The 22,739-nt window shown below is 43.1% G+C and overlaps 1 protein-coding gene across 1 annotated transcript; it reads right to left on the reverse strand.

The window, feature by feature from the left end:
- Positions 1 to 1,746: 1,746 nt before the first annotated feature.
- Positions 1,747 to 2,355, reverse strand: LOC145404932 (uncharacterized). The gene has a single exon (XM_080276439.1). It carries the CDS (start codon positions 2,353 to 2,355, stop codon positions 1,747 to 1,749), a length of 609 nt encoding a protein of 202 aa, XP_080132565.1.
- Between the last annotated feature and the right edge of the window lie 20,384 nt (positions 2,356 to 22,739).

Below are 22,739 nucleotides of genomic sequence, written 5' to 3' on the forward strand. Positions count from 1 at the left end.
AAAATAAAGCCATTAGATTAATCAATAATCTTGCCATAACGCAGGACCTTCCTCCATTATCAGTACGTAGAGATGTTGCTTCTTTAGCATTATTTTATCGATATTTTTACCGTTAGTGCCCGACGAACTGGCTTCAATTGTGCCATCCCTTCACATTTTCTCCCGAAATACTCGAGCAGCTGGGAGCGCCCATGAACTCACACTCTCTCCCCTGCAATGCAGAACCTATGCTTATCAAAATTCATTTATCCCCAGAACTACTGCTGTCTTGAATTCACTTCCTGGGAGTTGTTTCCCACAAACATTTAATCCCCTTCAATTTAAATCCAGTTGTTATAAATATTTTATGAATGAAGGATGCCTTTAAGCACATGGACTTATATTTTTTCCCTTTGTTTTTCCTTCCTCCATTCATTATAAGTAAAAAAAAATAAAAAAAATAAATAAAAACTTACCAGATAGATACCAACTCCTTATCCTGCTACCCACAACTCGCAGCCTCAAAAGGATCATGTAGGTCTGCTTTTGTCTGCTTTCCGTTGTACTATCGGGGTCAGAAGTTCGCCCATTGTTGCGCCGAATCATCTGCATGCTTGCAGCATGTCAGTCATTTTCCTCTTCAATGCATCGCATCAGTGAGACTTATCTATAGACAGAGAAACATACCAAGCTTCTCTCACTTCAGGAATATTAAGTTTTCTCTCCTTAGGAATATTAACCAGAAGAGACAGGTAAGAAGTTGAAGAAGTGAAATGTTCAGCTAAATTTCCTCCCCTACCGTACTAGCTACCGGCAGTCATACGGTCAGAAAGATAAAAAGTACTACAAACTGCATAAGCTCGTTTATCATTTGTAGATAAACTATCGATAACGTACAGGTTAACTCTTTTAACACGTAGAGTTTTTAGATTTTATGTTACTGCTATTGCTGGCCGTCAAGAGTCTTCAGTATTTATTAAGCCAGAAGGATAGTTGTTTTTACTAATGATATTGATGGTCTACAGTCAGAATAAATAACTTCACATGTAATATTGTTTTTGGTTTTCAGTTTTTGGTTACTAGCAATCTAACATTAGGAAATATATGGCACATACAGAACTGTTTTCATTATATCACACTGATGAACCACATTTTCTTTAAGAAGCCACACAACCTACACGCACCTTGAATCTACCTGTCACTTAATGTCAAAGAGTTTTCAGTACTTGACAAAATGCAACGTACAGTTAACAGGCTGAAGTGTTGGTCGACGGTACGGATCCTTAAAAGTTTCATTAACGTCACTAGGAATCATCATCATTATCATCATCATTCTGCTCCTTCATACATAGGCTAGGTGGGGCGGAAATTACACAATATTTGGCACGGCGAATGGACAGGCACTGCTGTAGTAAACGATGATGATGAATATATACAAGTCCGTATACATGGAGTACAGTACGACAATGTTATGCACTTGATATAACTTGGAGTTCAGTTCTGTTGGTGATGACGGCGAGATAAATTATAGAAGTCCCACACGCAATAACACGGTCAACTCTTCTCCAATGATGTCACTGCAAGTCATCCTTAGAGGTGTGGTGGAGTGTGCTTGAGGTGCAGTAGGGAGTGGTGGAGACATGGCAGGGTGTGATGGGATCGTAGGATGTGGTGGTACGCTAGAGTGTGGTGATGTGTGCTGGACACTTAATAGAATGCAGTGCAGTCTGCTGTAGGTGTTGTGGAGGTGTTAGGGAGTGTGGAGGTTCAGCTAAGAAGCAACATACCCTCTCCCTCCGCCTCCACTAACAAGTGGAGCGGGTCTTGGAGAGGTAAGGGAGGAAGATCGTAGAATACATCTAGTGAGTCATCTAGGAAACAGAAGTCGTCAGAGAGCAGGTCGTCCAAGTCAGTGAGGGAGTATACAGACGGGAAGCAGGGGGTTGCAGGCTGAGGCAGGAAGGGGGTGGCAGGCTGAGGCAGGAAGGGTGATGCTGAGTGAGTCAAGAATGGTGAGGCAGGGTGAGGGTCAGCACTGAGAACCTCGCTAAGAGCCCTGATATAGTCCACAGCCAGGCGCAGTGTTGTGATCTTGGTCATGATGGAAGGAGAGCTGGCCGCCTCCACCTCCACAGCCTCTGGAAGCACCTTTCGCAGTGTATCGAAGGCCTGGTTGATCTCCTTCAAACGATGTCTCTCCCTGGCATTGGCTGTCTTTCTGCGGTATTTTGACAAAGGCGCTGGTCGTGATTTGTCAGTAGTTTCCCCTGAGGTCTTGGACACCTTCTGCAGCCGCTTCACTATCCTGCGAGGCCTTAACCTGTATTTCTTTCCCTCCCGCATCGCACCTTCGTCTGTGCCCTCGCACGGCACCATCAAGCAAGGTCACTTCCTACACCAGTATCGGAATCACCTCACTACTCCACCAGATTGCTCTAAATAAAATCGGAGGCACTTGGGGCTTGCTGCCTAGATCACTTCTTATTGCACTGTCGAAGTCACTAGTGTTAATTGCTCCGATCATTACTTACATTAATTGAACTGTCCAAGCAATCTGGACCGTTACGGTGACCCATGGATATACTTCTAACTGTATTAGTGTAGTTAATCGGAAAAAAATCTCTCAAGAAAATATTTGCCTATGTATGCTCGTGTCATTCATACGCTTGAAAGTGGGTAAGTAGAGCCAGGGAGTTGTTTGCTGGCGCCGCACCCAGCGGAGTCCCGGAGTTAGGTGAGGAGAGTGGTAGGATGAGGTGAGGAATGCTTGTGTCCTGGATGCTGCTGGCAGGCTCACCCCGCCTCTACTACCTCCTCCTCCTTCGATGGAAATGTGTTACAAAGCTAGAAAAATTCACTTCTCTTGCGGCTACCAGTGACAGCTTCTCGGAAAAACATCACTTCCTCCATGCACCTGAACCCCACATAGGCAATCCAACAGCAGGTGTGAGGTTTGGCCAGGACCTTTCTGCGGTGGAGGAGATGGGGAACTCTGGCACGTGAACTCCGACCCAAGAGACAGAGCGGTGCACACCCTCTTTGGCCAGCCACCCGAGCAACACTGAGGACCTGTTCACCTGTTGCCCCAGAGCAGGATCCACTCATACCAGATCAGCCAGTCAGGCAATGACTGTTTGTTTGTGTGTGTGTGTGTGTGTGTGTGTGTGTGTGTGTGTGTGTGTGTGTGTGTGTGTGTGTGTGTGTGTGTGTGTGTGTGTGTGTGTGTGTGTGTGTGTGTGTGTGAGAGAGAGAGAGAGAGAGAGAGAGAGAGAGAAAGTCTAGTAACACTCTTGTAGACGCTTGCTAGTACAGTATGAGAAATACATTCATGAAATGTCAGCAAAGACAAAAGCAGAATGTGTATTAGTCTATCAAGTTATTGATATGCGTCCTAACGTGTCAGGACAACAGAGGCAGCGAGTTATTTATGCAGCACAACTGCTGTCAAAGAGCTGTGCAAGTGTATTTTAATATTTAGGCCAGAGAGGGCTGTTGCAAAGCAAAAACTGGGATGCCACAACAAAATTTATATCTTGTTGATCCTTGGTTCGATGTAATGATTTCTCATATGTACGATGATAAGCAACAATGCCTTGGATTTGGAATTTATTATGATCTACAGGCAGAAATACTACATAGAATAGTCAACTTGATGTCCGCTATGCGAGTAAATCACTTTGAAACAAAATCCCCCACCTGTTTTCAGAAGGAAGTACTTGTATCTTGCCTGTCTGTCTTAGGTATGTACCAATTGATGAAACACAATAGTTTTTGAACTTTGTGTATAGTGTTTCTTTTTGTTATTATTAAGGTGAGGTGCTGCCCACCTTTAAAGGAAACTTTAACAATTCTTTGCAATAGACCAATATTCTCCAGAAGATTTATTAGTATATGTAAAGTAAGTAGATTAAAGAGTGAATGAAAGAAATATCACGTCAGAAAAATTGACTTTCGTAGGGATATAAAATGAAATTGAAAAAAAAAAAAAAAGCACTAGAGGCCACCCCTCCAAGAGGTGAATCACACCAGCCGCGAGCCGATTCATATCTAGCGCGGTTCGGAATATGACGACCTACTTTCACCAATTTCGAACTCGTAGGAGACTTTCATCCCTACTACAGAGCTGTAAGATTTTGTGATGATATCTTGAGCGGTTGCAAGTTATCATGCTAACAGACACACAGCCATGCTGAACACAATACTCGTAGGAGATTTTCGTTCCTACAGCACACCTGTAAAATTTTGTGATGATATCTTCAGCGGTTGCGAAGTTTTCGAGCTAAAACACACACACACACACACACACACACACACACACACACACACACACACACACACACACACTGAAAACAATACCAGCTTCTCTATCGCGGCTGGTAATAAAGGCAAGAACACAGGACGCTGAATGTAGTGAGTGGCTGTGGAGGACATGACGTTTCTGTGCACACTGGGCTTATTTTAGTCGCCTGGCTGACTGACCTGGTGTGAGGGATCCTGGCCCCCTCCAGACTTCCACACGTGCCATCCAGCCAAAAAGTTCCAGGGTTTTAATTTTCTCGTTCTGTCGCAGTTTTGTCCTCATCCTGTGCCTAAATCTACTGCCAGACACCCAGTCCCAGAGTTCATCCTGTCTGGTAGATTTTAAAGTGTCTCCATGCCTTACTATCACCATCACCCATCTCTTCCGCTCTCCCTTCACTCTAAGCACTCTTTCTTTTACATTTTTTCCTTTTATCTGCTTGCCTTCTTTCCTCCCATCTTCACTTCTTCCAGTAAATCAACACGCTTTGGAACACATATCTACTGTACGTCAGAAGACACACTAACACTGTCATTGCATACACTCACACATAAGACTCCATCTCCCACCTGTCTCAGTAAATGGCGTCACTGTCAGTTTACCAATGTCTTCAAGTTGTTTTCCTTGTCGGTGCTTTGGGTCCATTTTAGTGTTATATTGAGGCTAATACCAGACTATCTACTGAAAGCTTAGCAATCATTACCATCATTATCATCATGATCATCATTACCATTATCATCATGATCATCATCATGACCATTCTCCTCCTTATCCTCCTCCTCCTCCTTCTCATCATCATCATCATCATCATCCGAACCCTACTTACCACTTATAAGAGATAGGGTGCGGCAGGAGCTAAGACAGATAAAGAACAGCAGTGCTAGAACCATGAAGCACCACTGATGTGCCACAGAGTCACTTAAACATCATCCAAGCCTCCGACAACTTAGCTCCATCTTCATGTAAAAATTATTCTACCTGTTCAGCCAGTCTTTTATTGCACCACGAGGAGCATAGGGACCTGGGGCTTGGCTGCTTAATTATGACATTTTGGGCGATGGTGGCCAGTCTAAATTCCCTAAGTGGCATTAGATGAGCAGTAAACCCCAACCACCCTTCACATGTGAACTCCTTATGGGCCACATCCAGTTGGAGCGCCTTAACCCACCAGACCACCAGGCGTCAAGTATAAACCATCCACCCATGTAATTTGCAGTCAGAAGATTAAACCGTTCAATCCAGCCACGTATTTTTCATTCTGTTCCTGCTACCACCAGACAGTTTTATTCAGCTTATGGAGAAAAGTCAGATTGTGAAGATGATGAAGGAAATTATCAAATGGCAACTCAAAAGCTTAATTGAATCGTCTTGTAGCAAGAATAGAATGGAAGCGTGTCGTCGAACTGAAGTGGTGAAAAGCTCAACTATATTTTTTTCACCTTAACTTGGTACTGATATTCGTCCTTTTGCATCATATTTCACGTAGCTCAGTGGCAGAAAAAAGACAGTTCTACGACTCTACGTCCTTTCCATTGCACATTCTCGTGACCACCACCATGTTCTAGAGGTAATCTATTGTTACAACTCAGCGCTGAAGGAGATATGACAATTATAGGCCAAACTTGAGTAAAAGGGGTATAATCCTTTTTTTTTTTAAATTATGTCCAGGCTGACACCAAACGATTGTACTAATCTGAGGAAAATCTGAGCCATGAAAAGTTAAGAATTCTTTCTCTAACTACTCCGGTTCCGTGATAGATTTATTTTTGTTCTTCTTGCCAAATGATAGACGATGTTGTTTAGGAAAGACCGGTTGTTTTGAAGGAATTATTGAAGGATTTGTCATTTGATTCTTTCTTTCCAAAGACTCCTTCCTAAGCTTAATTAAATCGTTCAAGGAAGCATAAATGAAAAAAGAAAAGAAAAAAAGATAGACGTTAATTGATTCAAGGGTATATCCTCTTCCTGCTACGAAAGAAAACAACAAGAGGAGAAGGAGGAGGAGGAGGAGGAGGAAGAGGAGGAGGAGAAAAAGAAGAAGCAGGAAGAGAGGAAGAAAACAAGAAGAAAGTAAAGCGAGGATGATGACCTTTAAGAAGAAGAAGAGAGAAAAAGGACGATGATGATGATGATGATGATGATGATACTGAAGAATAAATTAATAAAGACAGAAAGAAAAAGATGAGGTTGATGTCCATGAAGAAGAAGAAGAAAGACGATGATTATGATGGTGATGATGATGATGATAATGATGATCATGATGATGATCATGATCATGATCATGAGGAGGAGGAGGAGGAGGAGGAGGAGGAGGAGAAGGAGGAGGAGGAGGAGAAGGAGGAGGAGAAGAAAAGAAGACAAAGAAAGAAATATGATGATGATAAAGATAAAGGAAATATAAAGGTACCGGTAAATATATATATATATATATATATATATATATATATATACATCATCATCAGCCGTTTGAGTATCCACTGCAGGACCGGCCTATCTCGACCGAAGTCGGGACGATACAGCCAATGTATCTCTACCAAGTGGCTTAGGCTGTCTGGTGGAGATTGTATGTATGGTGAGAAGTGCTTGTAAGTGTAATTGTAGTGTTGGAGTGGCTTTGGATGTGTGTGTAGTCTGTGAACCAAGTGTAATCGGCTCGCGCAAGCCGAGTAGGTGCAAGCATACTTTAGTAAGCGACACTGGATCAACCACAGCACCCCTTGTGTTCGCCAATGCAGTACGTGGCCGGGTGAACACTCCCAAAGTTTATTACCCTGACAGGGCGCGAACCCTGGTTCACCCGTGTACGAAACGCACACTCTACCACTGTACCACAGAGACTGGCATATATATATATATATATATATATATATATATATATATATATATATATATATATATATATATATATATATATATATATATATATATATATATATATATATATATATATATATATATATATATATATATATATATATATATATATATATTCAAGCCAACACCAGACTATTTTGTACTCTTGAAACTCTGGTAGTAAAAGAGTAAGATTTGTTTGGCTGTTAAGTTGATGGTGAACCTAATCCTTGTTCCACCATATCTCCCTCATTATGCACTCCTGAAGTAAAAATAAAAATGTGTGTGTGTGTGTGTGTGTGTGTGTGTGTGTAGAAAGCAAAGTGATCCATACATACATGCAGGGCAGGGCTGAGCAGGGCAAAGCAGAGTAGGGTAGAACAGGGCAGGGCAGGGCAGAACAGAAGAGGATAGAGAAGGGCAGGGACAGGGTTTGGTAGGGTGATGTAAGACAAGACAGAGTAGATTAGGTCAAGGCAGGGTAGGAAAGGGCAGGGCAAGGCAGGAATGAACACAAAAAGAGCATAAGAACGTTACAGTAAGCCGGTCTACCCATTTTAGATATGCTGCCTAGAGTATGACGGCGTAACTACGAACACACTATACTCTCGTCATCAGTGTTGGGCTGTAACAGGAGGTAACACTAACAAATGGTGATGGTTAGGAGCCAGAGCTGGGGAAAGGGTGTATAACTGTGTAATTGTCTTATTTTCCCGCTGAGCTACAAGATTTAACGACGGAAGGGAAAAAAACTTTTTTTTTTTTTTTTTTAAATTTCAGTTAGTGTGAGTGCAGTGTAAGTTATGCAAGAATGAGTGAAGTACAAAATAGTTCCATCATAGACAATTAAAGAGAATATAGAGACTGGGTTACATGAACTTATTATTGCATCATCATTACCTAGCTTCCATAATGCCACCACGTTGTTTGTGTGGTTTTGACACTGTCTTTTCTCGATACTTACCTATGTTTTGTTCATAATCATCTATAAGAACCAGGAAATAGTTCCAAAGAATAAGAAAGAAAGCCGAATATTAACCCTTTCAGCCTGACTTCCTTAATATTATTATATCTTTGGTGTTTTCGAAAGATTTTATGGGGCTTAGAATACCTTTGTAAAAGCTGGGTAAATGAAAGCTATATTTAGCCCACCTAATATGACAACTGTCTCCTGAACTAAGTGGAATAGTCAGGTAGTAGTAGTAAAACATAGCCTGGAAGTAGCAAGAATAAAATATAGGAAGATCTCATCACACTGCAAGGGTTAGAACAACTGTATAAGGTTTCAGGGTTCATAGGACGCGTGCTTTCACCATGTCACTCCATTCTCGCCTCTGTGCCCAGCTGTAGTCCCTTTGTTCTGTTGTTGGCGTGGGTAGCAGCTTGGGGTGATGGTGCATATGTTTCTCTCTCTCTCTCTCTCTCTCTCTCTCTCTCTCTCTCTCTCTCATACACACAAACACACACACACACACACACACACACACACACACACACACACATATCGATATCTTCCCGACGTATCTCACCTCCCTTGGCCCTTCCACGACACTATCCCCTGTAATTCGCGGTAAATATCTGGATGTAAATGTATAATGAATAAACTGTGACTTAGCCAGTTTGTGGAGAGCCAGAGGAGGCCGGGTTGCGGCTGTGGTGGTGTGCTTGGGTGGAGAGGGAGGGGATAGGCGAGGCTAGGATGGGCGGAGATGGTCGGGATAGGGTTGGGTGGTGCTGGGCGGGGAGGGGTTGATGAGCCCTAACTGATGTTTACAGTGGGAGGAGCAGAGGGGGGCCGAGGCTGAAATGGTGGAGGAAAAGAGAAGTACAGGAATTTCATATCTATGGACCCATCCTAATATATTTAAGACCAAATTGGATTTACAAGTTTTCTTACCCAGACTGCTTCGGCTACTGAATCCTGCAAAAGTGACACACACACACACACACACACACACACACACACACACACACACACACACACACACACACACACGAACTATTTTTGTAGGATTTCAACTTAATTTCCCCTCCTCCATCACCTCGAACTCCTCTCCCTACTTTTTTTTTTTTTAAATCTCTTAATGTTGGTATAGAGTGTATGTGCGGATGTCATGTGGCAGGTAATACTTGCAGAACTGGTGATGACACACATCTTGTGAGGTGGAGGTGTATATTGACAACGTTCCTCTCTGCTGAACAGTGTCGAATTACATAACACAGGTCAGCAGAGCGGATTGTCGTTACTCAGATCAGCAGAGTGGAATGTTGTTAGTCGGTAAAGACCTTCACCTCACTAGGCGTGTATTGTCCTATAAAATACATGTATTAGTGAGGTAAGATGGGGAGATAGTGGTGTTATTGGCAGGATGGGTGGTGGTGGTGGTGGTGGTGATGGTATAAGGGGATGGTAGTATGAGAATGTAGTAGTAGTAGTAGTGGAGGAGCCTTCCTGCTTGTCTTTCACTCTTTAAATAGTTACATTAGTTATAATCTACGGCTACCCTAAAACAAACAGCCTTGAAGAAACCAATAGGTCTGTTGCTGTTTTTTTTTCATTTTCACTGTCTTTGTACTACTTTTGTAGTGACTGGACGATGAGGCTAAGGTAGTGGTGATAAAACTGGAGTTGTGGTAATGATGACAGTATGGGAATATGTGTGTACGTGAGGGTAATGGTGAAGGCCTGTGACTGAGGGCATGATGTAAGGATAGCTGGTCGTAGTGATGTGTGTGCGTTGGGAAGGTGCTAGTTATGAAAATAGCGGTGTTAGTGGGGTAGCAAGAGCGACAGTGAAAAAGAAGTAGGACAATAGCCATTTCTGCGTGCACTTTAGCCAGAATCTAATATATGCATCAGCCAGCACCGGTAACCACTGAAAGTAAGTCACTTCCTCCCTGGGGCAGGCTTTTACCACCACGCCCACTGAATTTTTACAGAGTGTGTGGTACATGTAATCTTTGCAGAAAAGGGGGAAAGACGAATAATAGACTTGGCATCATCACTGATATACAGATCAAAGAAAATCCACGCAGTGTTAAGTTACTTCTTTTTTGAAATACGGTATACTATCTCAGAAATAATATACAACTTGAAATTTGCGTTATGAATATTATGACAAGACAAAAAGCGCACTTGAAGTGTGCAACACCCACGCCCTACAGTGAGTCATGGGGCCAAACATTTTACTTTTGCTCTGTGACCTTCACCTTCGACAGATTGTATTCAAAATCAGATTACATCATCCTTGCCTGATCTACAAGCCTTCTACCAAGTTTGGTCCAGATCGTTTCAAGGCTGGTTAATTTTACCTTGCCCTGTGCTCTTGACCATTGTTCTCAAACTCGAATCTCTTTATTATCGCTTGACTTTCATTCCTTGTATCAAGAATGAAACCAGATCAAATATAATTGCTTGAGTTATAGGATCTAACTTTTGACACTGATCTTTGACCTTGACCCTTGGGTGATTGTTCTCAAAGTGGAAACACTTCAGTTTTTGCTTACCTTCGACCATTCCACTGAACTTAATTTAAATCGAATCATAACTGCTTACGTTTACCCTTGCATGTGAGTTTAACTTTTCTAAAGAACAAAAAATCAACCCTTGGGAAGATCCTCAACCCTTCCACCAAGTTTGGTCCAAATCTGATGAAAACTCCCTGATTTATTTTATTCACAAACACACGCACAGTGACATACAGGGAACAAACAGTATCCCACTTTTGACATGAAATACTATCTATCTATCTATAGCCAGACGCCACAATCCCGAAGGGAATAGCTGTTTGACTTTGAGTTCATTGTTTTGCGGGGAGGGGCACTAACCCTTCACCAACCCACTTACTGACAACTAGGGAACACGTATGGGTTGGTTATATGGTTACCACCCAACGTTGTAAATGGTTTCCTAGCTTATAGAAAACCATTAGGCTTGTCACACAGTGTAAAGCCACCTGAAAAGGAAAGAAGAGTAATAAAACGTGACCAAGGAGATGGGAGAAATAGGAGAGGAGGACAGACCCAGAAAAAGAACGATAACGGTGAAGGACGAAGTAGACAGCACTACATCAAGGGAGTGGATGATGGTTGCCGCCATGAAAAACACAGGCTACGTTTTTAAACAGTAAGTATCATTGTTTTCGTCCTTCAAAGGATCGTGGGATAAAAGTCATCTTTACACTGCTTCATCCTCCTAACACCTCTGTACCATATCTCCCCACACTTCACCCTCACCTTTCCTATCCAACCTTTCATCCCTTCAGATTCTATCCTCCCCCACCCGTACACAGTAAGAACCCCTATACCCCCTCACCCCTCCACTCATCACCCTCTCACCCCTCCACCCCATCACCTCCTCACCCCTGCACCCATCACCCTAACACCCCCTCACCCTAACACCCCCTCACCCTTACATCCCCTCACCCCTACACCCCCTCACCCCTACACCCCATCACCCCTACACACCCTCACCCCTACATCCCCTCGCCCTTACACCCCAACACACCTTCGCCCCTGCACCCCCTCACCCATACACCCCCTCACCCTTACTCACCCTCAGTCCTCACCCCTACACCCCTTCACCTTCAGACGTTAGGCGAGATGGAGCCGGGGAGTGGTGTGACAGTACCATTGTGGCTCAGTATATGGCCGCCATCACGGTCTGACTCATTATACCCATTGTTTTTTCTCAGGAGTGTTTTATTGCAACCTTTCTGCACTCTCTCACCTCTCCATCCTCACCCCCTCCACCTTAGTACTATAGACCCCTCATTTCTACAGTACTTCACGCCGCTATCACTCATAACCTTATCTAGACTACCCATCACATCCATGCCACCTGTTCCCACCATTCTCTCTCCATCACTCATAACCTAATCTAGACTACCCATCATATCCATACCACTTATTCCCACCATTCTCACTCCATCACTCATAACCTAATCTAGACTACCCATCATATCCATACCACTTATTCCCACTATCCTTACTGCATCTCCACCCTGACTCTTTCACTTTTCCGCTACAGACGATGCAGTTTTTACATTCCCTCATTCAGTCCCCCTCACCCAACCATGCTAAAAGCCTTCTCTGCTACCGTATGTTTGGTACAGGGGATGACGAGATAAATCCGAGGATTACCAGTGTCCGATCTAGGAGAGCTTTGCATCGATTTCAGTTCACCGCATTGTCCGTCATATTAGACCTAACCACATGGAAGGTGCACTCTTGATATATTGTGAAATATTTGTGAGATAATGTAATTTGCTTTTTTTCTTTTCTTTCTTTCTTTCTTTCCTTTTCGTTTTTGTTTTAAGCATGTAGTAACGTCTTCGACAATGCAGTCCAACTCTGGCTCACATTAAGGCTGACAAAAAATAAAAATGCATATAAAGACTTCCATCAGATTTCCCTTGTAGGACAAATTCAATTGAGCTGCAGTATTGTAAACATCGTAGACATTAACAGCAGAAATAAATTTGAAATAATTACAAAAGCTCAGTTTATTGGCAGCATTTCTTACTAAAACAGGTGCATTTCCTAAGGCACGACTATCGATATATTGATTAAAGAATGGTGTCTTACACGAAATAAGTATGATATCTGAAGAGAGAGAGAGAGAGAGACTGGTGACAGCAACTGGTGTGGTTCGCAGTATATGGCAGTGAGCCGTGCTTGTCTCATTTTCCCCATTGTTTATCAAGTCTTTCTTTTGACCTTACCACTTTTGCCATTCTCTCTCTCTCTCTCTCTCTCTCTCTCTCTCTCTCTCTCTCTCTCTCCTTTTGCTTTAACCATGAATGATGGGACAGCAGAGGAGTGGCATAATGGTAACTTTGATGATAATTCTCATACTCCTGTGTTTCTCCTGTTTCTGGTCTTACCTGTCTCATTTATAGTAGTGGAAAGAGCATTAAGATAAAGATGATTCGTTTGCCTAGTTCTCCCAATCCTCCATACTTTTATATAATTCCTTTCCCTTCTCTCCCCGTCCCATTTCATTCGACTCGGCTCCCTCTATCTCTCTCCCCTCCTTTCCTCCCCAGTTGTTTTTCTTTGTCTCCCTTTTTTTTTTTTTTAATGTGTCCGACTCTGGGCATAGGTTTCACAGCCTGCTCCCAAGGCCCAGTAGTCCTCCTACATGTCATACACCTCCACATGTCACCACTTCAGCGCTGACACCTCCCGTCCATATTGAATACATGCTAGGGCTGTCTCATACAGGACTGGTGTATTGGTATTAGCGGGGATAAAGTCTGCTTTACATGAAATTCAAATCCTTAAACTGTTCCCTGCCCCAGCGGGGATTTGAACCTGGGTCCGGTAGGACCGCAGGCCACCTCTCTACCGATTGAGCCCCCTCCCCCCTGCTTTCTTATTCCCTCATTTTATTTTCCTTCCTGCTTGTAACCTGCATTCATCTTACTCTGTGTTTTTTTCTCTCATGATTTTGATCACATACTCACTTTCATCATATTTTTCCATTTTCTTTGTTTCATAGTGCTCCCCCTTCCCGTTGTTTCTTCTTTCAACACAATCCATCAGTACTGTTTTTCACTCCCTCCCTTACTATCTCTTTCTTTGCTAATCTCGCCTTTTCTCTCGATTTCATTAGTGCAAAATAAACGTTAGAAGATAGTTTAGGGTCCAAAATTACCCGTCAGAAGTGAACTATCGTCGCCTAGACACAGATCCACCATGCCAGTATCAAACACATTGTCACTGTGTGGTAGAAGGTATGACAACACAGACTGCAAAATTCTTCTATGTGTGAAAAAATATACACCGCCCAGAGAGCACAATTTCATTCAGCGCTAGAACATCAGCTGTCAGATTTTCCCACTGGTGCTGGCTGTCTAATTAAATTCTAGTTTTCTTCCGTTTTCCTTTTCCGATGTCACTTTACTTCGATGAACTGTATAGGTTAAGCTGTTTAATTGTTCAGTATATGTTAATTCATCAGTAGTGAAGTGTGAAGGCATTGGGTGTTTTGGGGTGGATATGTGTGGTTGTGGGTGTGAAGAGGATGATGTGTGTGGAGGGGTGTTACTTGTGGGGCTGGGTGAGGGAGAGGAAGAGTGTTATGGTGTGGGTATGGGTGTGGATGTGGGCGTCAGTCAAGTGAATAGTTACCTTATAGGAGGTGAATAGAAGCACAAGGCCAACGAACGTAGAGAATGTCATAACCAATCACATTTTCCGTGTGTGTGTGTGTGTGTGTGTGTGTGTGTGTGTGTGTGTGTGTGTGTGTGTGTGTGTGTGAGAGAGAGAGAGAGAGAGAGAGAGAGAGAGAGAGAGAGAGAGAGAGAGAGAGAGAGAGAGAAGCCTAAAGGGAAATTTTCAGTCATTTGGTTAAAAAAATAAAAGCTTACTCGTATGTGCTTCCACGTTACCCTTAAATTAGTGGCGTTACAGTGATGTATTATATGGAGTTTGCAGCCAATATGTTCCCTAGTGGTGAGCGCTGCCTGTGTCCACCATCTGATGTACTGAATAGGTAGTAGCACCTGTTGTCATTGGTCTGAGACTGTATTAATAATAAACTATACAGATTAAAGGCGTGTACTACATACCTGTAGCTATGACAATATCACTAGCTCAGTCTGTAGTAAGTGCTGTAACAAAGGGTATTTCGTACATGCATTTACTGTAGATGCAAAATGGAGGAGAAGACCAAGGAGGCACGTGTGCTGTGTAGAAGCATATCACATTTTTGTGTCTTTTAAGTCCTTTTCGTCTCCCCTCCCTACCCCCCACCCCGCCTTCGAGGAGGGATGATGCTGGTGAGGGACTGATGATTATTCTTGCCCGCCAGTGACAGGCTAAAGTGCCTGGTAATTGACTTCCCCTCCGCCAGTCTCACTTTATGCCCTTGCATGAGCACGAAAGTCTCCCACACCGCCTTTAGCCCACCCACACTTTTCTTCCACTTAGGAATAATAGACATCAGGCATTAAGTAAGAAGGTGAACATAATAGGTTGGTAAGGATACCAATAATATTCAGTTTTGTTTGAAGTGGTTAGAATTAAAGGTTTATTACTGCCCCAAACTCCGGTGGAGCACTTAATGTCATACAAGATAGGGACTGAGCAGTGAACAGTGAATGGGTAGCCAAAATTACGTCAAGCCGAGCAGTGAATCACAAAGGACCACCAGTTTGTCTATGTTGGCATTACGAGGTAGGTATTTCCACACGTGCTGCTTTCATTCATAGGTGGCAAGTTGTAAATACAGGTGAAGACAACACGACAAAAACACCAGGCAAGTCTTTACCTTACACATGGTCACCAGAGGGGCTTCTGTGCAGAGTTCTTTAAGGCAGTATCAACAGTTTGTGTTGTTTTGCTGCTGTTGGTTACTTGGGAGCTTCCATGATATTAATGAGGCACGTGTAATTAGAGGTTTGAGCAATTAGTAAACTATGGAAATGAGACACAGTTGTGCTATCTGTTCATGGTTGCTCATATATGAACAGGCGAAGTTTTTTTTTTTAATACATGGAAGAAAGAGCCATGAGCTGAAAGCCAGCAAAACAATAGTTGTTCTTTTCAGGAGAACTTAAAGGAAATTTCCCTTGACACACTGGATTAAAAAAAAACTTAGGTCATAGGTAGAGGAAAACGTAGACTGATAAGGGCAGTTCCAGAGCTAACCTTTTGCCTTTTGCCTACATCATGTACATTGAGTAGGCCTATCGGTTTACTCTTGCATTAGAGAGCTGGACAGAAAAGGAGTGGGAATGCCTTGACAGACCGATGGTGCTCGGCCGCCTTACCGGAGGAGGAATACAAGCAGACAGTTCAGAAGAGCAGTGACCAGTGAAATGTCGATTTTTGAGGGATAAAGATGCAACACTGCGGCAAATGAGAGAGGTTAAAAAGGGAGTCCGTAATAGAAAGGGAACTGATGAGATGATCAGCCTTTGACTCCACTGTGTATAGAAGCTGTGTATGGTGAGTTGCATGGGATGGATGTGACGGAAAAGTGGCGAAAATGATGATGAATGGGGAAAGATGGACGACTGGTCCTAAATTTGACTGATGCAAATGATGCGGTGCTGTTTGATGTTAACAATATTGATCTATTTTACAAGTTCTGACTTTGGGATTGCGATGTCGGATGGTGAACGTAGATATAAGTTACAACAATATTAGAGACTGGTGGTATTTAGCTTACATCACGCAGGTGAATAACAGAACTATGAAGGCAGTACAGATTCTAATTACCTCTAAGTGGTGATAAGAAAGAGAAATACAACTATGTTCACTGATAGCTGAAAATTAGTTAAATCAGGGTGAATAAGTGGTTAGTGGCAGAGAGAATTTGATTACGCATAGACAGCTAAAGATGGCGTGCAAGAGGGAGTTTTCGATGCGCAGGTGACTACTGGTGTGAGACGTTCTGTGGCATTAATATGAAAATTACAGAGTGAGCGCAGGGGTTTCGAAATGAACGGATCTTGAATTTGGCATTTTATTTTATTTTATTTTTTTAGAGAACAATCTTCCCGACTTCTAGCCTTTGGTTTCTTCTTCCATGCATGTAAAAGAATGGTGTTCTTAGATGGTATACGCATGGGGAAAGGATCGGTGTTTTGTGTGTAGGTAAGGTTTAGAAAAAGATTTATTTCAATAATCTAAAGGGACTGAACGTCCTAGCAGACCGAAGTGATGGTAGACTGGTACGTAGCTGTGGATAGGAACGAGGAAGAAATATGAGTAAACAAGTGATTTACCAATGTTCTATTTAAACTGATGAAATTAGCAAAATGACGCATAGAAAATAGGTTGCATTTCTCTTAAACAGATAGTCTAGGGAACGTTTCTGCCCCTCAAGTGCTTCTGATGCGTTTTATTCTGAATGGTATAACCTGTAGAATACTGACTGTTTTGAGTGCTTGAATAAGAGGCAGTTGAGTATGACCCATTTTGCTTAGTTTTCTGTTGGTAGTTTCATTTTTTCCTTAACAATTCTTTACTGTGGCTTTGGATCCCGCTTGTCTCGTGTACGGTATGGACAGACAGGATATGTTGCTGGTACTGATTAAAGATACTAACAGCATAAGTCCTTCTCCGTTTACACCGCTATACGGTAAGCCTCCCTAGGGGAAGTGAGCTCCACTGAGGTCAAAACTTCCCCTGGACATCGCGCGCGCGCGCGCACGCACACGCGCACACACACACACACACACACACACACACACACACACACACACACACACACACACACACACACACACACACACACACACACACACACACAAAGCCTGTCACCTGTTTTATGGCAGAAAAATTCAAAATTGTAGCTCCTTCAGTCTTTGGCAGATAGACGCTAAGGTTGACGTTGCTTTCAGTGACAGTAGCAAGGTACTTAACAAAAGGGTCGGTATGTCAGCGTTAATTCAATGGCAAGTTTCCACACACAGGCAGATGGAGGCACACAGCAAGCTGACGTGCTCAGCCTCCACCTCCTTAACTCTTAGGTAGTGAGAGGTGTTGGAACTTACAATATCACTGCCTTAAGCTCCCGCTTACTATCCTAACCAACCAGTGGGGTATGGCGGTACCTGTGACATCACATCCCTTGTCTTTTCTCTCATTTTAGTTGCCAATGGGAGGCACTAAAGCTCATGAGCTCACTCACCCAAGCTCAGCCCACTATTTCCACACACAGAGCACCAAAGTGTTTTTGTTAAGGGAAGTAAATGAAAATTTATTTCGTTTTAGATCGTCTGACACTGAACACACGGACGCAGCAACACCTCAGAGGTGCTGCAACCGAACCCTCTGTCCCTCAGTGAAGGATGGATTACAATCTTCCAATTAGAGGTGTTGACGGAGTGAGGGATTGAGATGTCACCTGCTAACAAGGGTACAAAGGAAAGGAAGGTTAATACGACTTGGGGAATGACACGTGAGGGATATGGCGAAGGAAGAGGAGGATATTAACAAGGAGCTTACAGAAGGCTGGTTCAGCTTGATTCTTAAATCGTTCGTTATTAGTGGTCTCTTTTTAGCTGGATCAAAACCACATGACACTGCCAGAAAAAAAAAAAAAGTCCTGGTACTATTGCTGTTAAAGAACAAGAAGACTTACCTTGGGGCAAGACAGTATCACGCCTGTTCTGTTATCAGTTGATCCTCCTGTACCCCGCCCTGCCTCGCCCTGCAATGCATTGTCATGCTCGCCCGTACCATGCCTCACCCTTGCCTCTCCTTTCTGGATCCGCCTCCCTTTGTTCTGGTCTGCCTCATCCTCTCTTACTGAAGCCTGTTCTGTCACATCTTTCTTCTCTCTGACCTGCCTCACCCTGCCATACCTAAGTTACCTTGACCTGCCCTGCCTCTCTTTGTCATGTCCTGGTTCACTCTGCCCTGTTCTGCCTCAGACTGCCCCATCTGGCTCACCCCGTCTTGTTTTGCCGTGCCATACCTTGCTCTGCCATTTCCTGGTCTGCCTGTCTCTGTCGTGTCCTTCTCTATCCTACTTTCCTGTCCCTACCCTTCGTCCACTACCTCCTGCCTCTTTGTTAATGACGTCGAAGGGATATTCATTGTGATCGAGGCTGTTTCTATGCATGTATCTTTGTTAACAAGGTGTCTCAAGAATGCTTAATTTGATTTGGACCAAAATTGGAAGATGAATTGTATGTGGGTTTGGGAATAAGAGATTGTACTTTGATGGAGATCGATCAAAAGAGAAAGTCATGAGTCAGGCTCAGTAATTCATGGCGTGGTAAGTATTCCTTGAAAACTAGATCCGGTCTGAATCAAACTTGCCACATAACCTACTGTACAGCGTGTGTGGGGATGGGAAGAAGTTATTCGATTTGATGCAGGTCAGTCCATCAGTCAAAGGTCAAGGTCACGGGTCATGGTCAGAGTTTGAGTGAAGCGTTGAAGTATCTCGTTCTTAATGCGTGGTGGGTGGGTGTGTAGCCTGTGTTTGTGTTCTTGTGTGCTCGTGTGTGTAAGTACAGTATGTTTTAATGTATATATGCTAGCATGTACGTGTGTATACATTGTATGCTTGTAGCCTTTGTGTGTGTGTGTGTGTGTGTGTGTGTGTGTGTGTGTGTGTGTGTGTGTGTGTGTGTGTGTGTGTGTGTGTGTGTGTGTGTGTGTGTGTGCGCGCATTAAATATGTGGACGCTATTAATCACATCTGTTTATCTGTGTGTTAGACCAGTATTATTATCTCGTTTTTTTACCTCCATCACTTAACCATTCTGACCTTCCACGCTTGACCGCTGTATCAAATAATTTTTATGCATATTTGGTCAGAAAAGCACCACTTATAAATCTGCATTCTCTCCTCCTCAACTAGCCTGACCTAACTTAACCCGTCTTTGCTTAGGATAATCTAAGCATCGTAATCCAACCTAAACTCACGTGATCCAATACAACCCATTCTAACTTATCCTCATCCATCCTAACCAAAGTTTTTCATAGCCAAACTTAAGCTAATGTATTATACTCTATCCTAAATCAGTCCAGCTCAACGGAAGCTTACCTAACCTAGCATAACCTAGCCTATTATAAGCTTGTCTAACCTAGCTCAAGCCTACCTAGCCTATCTTCAGTTTTCCAGATTAAGCAACACTAACTTAACATTTGACCTGGGCTGAAAAATGATTAAGTGGGGGGATTAAGGTAATTGATAGTGATGATTCTCTCTCTCTCTCTCTCTCTCTCTCTCTCTCTCTCTCTCTCTCTCTCTCTCTCTCTCTCTCTCACACACACACACACACACACACACACACACACACACACACGCACGCACGCCTTTTTATATACTCTGTTTCTTGATCTTCTTACGAGACCATACCCCAGCCTCTGTGAGTGCTTAGTTGTAGCTGTAGTAACTGACACTGCTCCGCCATTTGACACCATCGCCTCCTCTCACACCGTCAACACACCACACTCCCGAGGTACTCTGACTTAGACGGAGGAGATGTGGATAATGGAGATGAAGCCGAAGATGTTGGAAAGAAAGACATCCGCAGTTCTAGGGTTCTTTACTTTCCAAAGCCGCGATTATTTGGGTGAAAATGGAGGATGAATCACCTATGCATGAGGTGCAAAATAAAGACAAAATCAGCTCCAGAAACATGACCTGGGAAAATATAGGGAAGGCAGCAGTGGCGTTGATGTCGGCATTAAGATTTTTAGAGCAAAAATACAGGTTTAGCACCCAGTGGCCGTCAAAACATCACACTTTACAGTGGACTTCACAGACATGCAAGGAAAGTGGTGAGGTGGTGTATGAGGGATGAAACACTGATGTGTAATAAGACAGCCTTTCCTGGCTAGTGCGCAGACTGCAATGTCTAAGCTATACCTTGTGTTACACCGCAAAAACTCTGATCCAGCTACGTACTTTGAATGTAAACAGCTATAAAAAAAATAGTGGTGGTGTTACTACCTCGCCAGTCCTTCCAGTCGATGTTGCCAGGAAACAAAGAGAATCCTTGTTATCGTTCCTCCTGATTCACTGTTCGATGACAAACTGGAGAAATAAAGACCGATGTGGGACTTAGTGTGTACTGACGTTTAGCCTCATGGCTTCCTCAGAATACAAAAGGAAGCCATGAGGCGAAACGTCAATACACACTAAGTCCCACATCGGTGTTTCTCTCCCCAATCTTTCCTCCTGTTTTTGTCTGTTTTCTTATGTCTGTAAGCCGTTTCCATGCATCTGTTAAGTGCTTTTGCACGTAACATACATTTTTAGTGCCCATTTTGGTCAGTTATAAGAACAATCGTCAGCTGTTTACATCCCTGCTGTATCATTTGCAAGGTTTATATGTGTGTTATGTAGCCCCGTGTACCCAGTGCCAGGCATGAGTATGGCAGTCCCCTTTCATTGCCACAGCGGTGAAAAAGAAACTAATTTGCCAAATATTCAGTGAAATAGTATTCTTAAATTATTTTCTTCATTATACTGCCTAGCGATTTTGCTTAGCTTACCGGTGGCCTAACGTCCTGTACAGTAAAGATTAAGCAGATATGAGGGAAGAGTCTCACTAGCTTGCGGGTGTTAAGGGTTAAGTGCATAATGTACTAGATGCATGAACTACACATTACTAAGCATTACACAGACTTAAAGATTACCAACAACTATGAAAATACGTACAAGATGCAGGAGCTTCGGGGGCCATCGGTATATGCCCTTGGTGTGGTTTGTTGTTGGAGGTTGATTCTGTGTGGTGTGGTGTGGTGTTTCTTGGCTGATGTCGCTGAGGTCTACTAGACTAAGGCACCTCATTCCCAATAATCATTAGTGAGAGACATATAACCATGTCCTATCCAAGAAAAGCCCCCATATCCAAAATTTTTGTTACGAGAACTAGGACTGATGAACATTAGCAGCGATTCCCTCAGTAGAACTTTCATACTTGCTGTGTAAGATTTAGATGAGATTAGTTTCATGAATATAATTTTTGGATTAGGGAATAGAGAGTGGACCAGAGTGAGGAAGTACATGGAGGAGGCTGATGTAAAAAAAAAAAAAAGAAAAGAGACAGGCTACATATGGCTGAAAAAAATTAGTTGGAGGGACAAGGTAAGGTTGTATGTGGTGGAAGTAGGGAAGATGCTGAAGAGGTACTATGCTGGATTAACCAACAACAGGGTGGACAAGTATATGAGGCGGGGTGGTGTGTTATGGAAGGAAAGAATGTCGCTGAGTCGAACCAGAAATAGCTGTAGGTCCCTGTCTCTGCCACCCCTCACAGGATGTAGCGAGAGACAGTGGGCAAATAGAGAAATAATTGCCATACCCATTCCGGGTGTGGAGAACAGTTATGAAAGGCATGTGAAGTTTGTTTATGGTGATAGTGATGATCATAGTATGGTAATGTTAAGGCCTCAACCATGCCATATTTACCCACCCGCCTACCTGGTGGCTTCCCACCTACCAACCAAACGGCACCTGCAGGAGAGCGCGAGTCCATGCATAAACACACACACACACACACACACACACACACACACACACACACACACACACACACACACACACACACACACACACACACACACACACACATACTTACGTCCATATTGAACCAATCCACCTATTTTCCCACATACCTACATACCTAAGTAGCTACCCACGTACAAGTAAATTCCTACCTGCATACCATATGTCTGTTTTTATACCTACCAATCACCTAGTTTTCTCCCTAATCACCCACCTGTACATCCTGCCAACATTCCTGTCTAAACACACTTCTTACCTTTCTAAGTGCCTAGTTACCAACGTACCTTCTTTGCTTGCTCTTTCCTTCCTTCAAACCGCTTCTCATCCTCCTATGCACATGTCCATCTTTTGTATGATCTGTCTTGGAAGAATCACACCGCTGCTCTAACAAAATTCGGCTTCGCAAATATTATGTGTGCTGAGTTGTCACCTTTAGCCATGTGTGAAGTAAAGTTCTCACGTGTTGGGGCTTATACATTTCTAAACAAGGTGAAATCAAAGGCAATTCGTCTTATCAGTTCTTCTTTTCTCACTGACTCCATTCAACCTCTCACGTTAAGCTGCACTCTCTCTCTCTCTCTCTCTCTCTCTCTTTACAATTATTGTGATGACATGCGGAGGT

This window comes from Coenobita brevimanus, chromosome 7 (assembly GCF_032717465.1).
Source record: "Coenobita brevimanus isolate Jiangsu-jjx chromosome 7, ASM3271746v2, whole genome shotgun sequence".
Classification (NCBI taxonomy): Eukaryota; Metazoa; Arthropoda; class Malacostraca; order Decapoda; family Coenobitidae; genus Coenobita; species Coenobita brevimanus.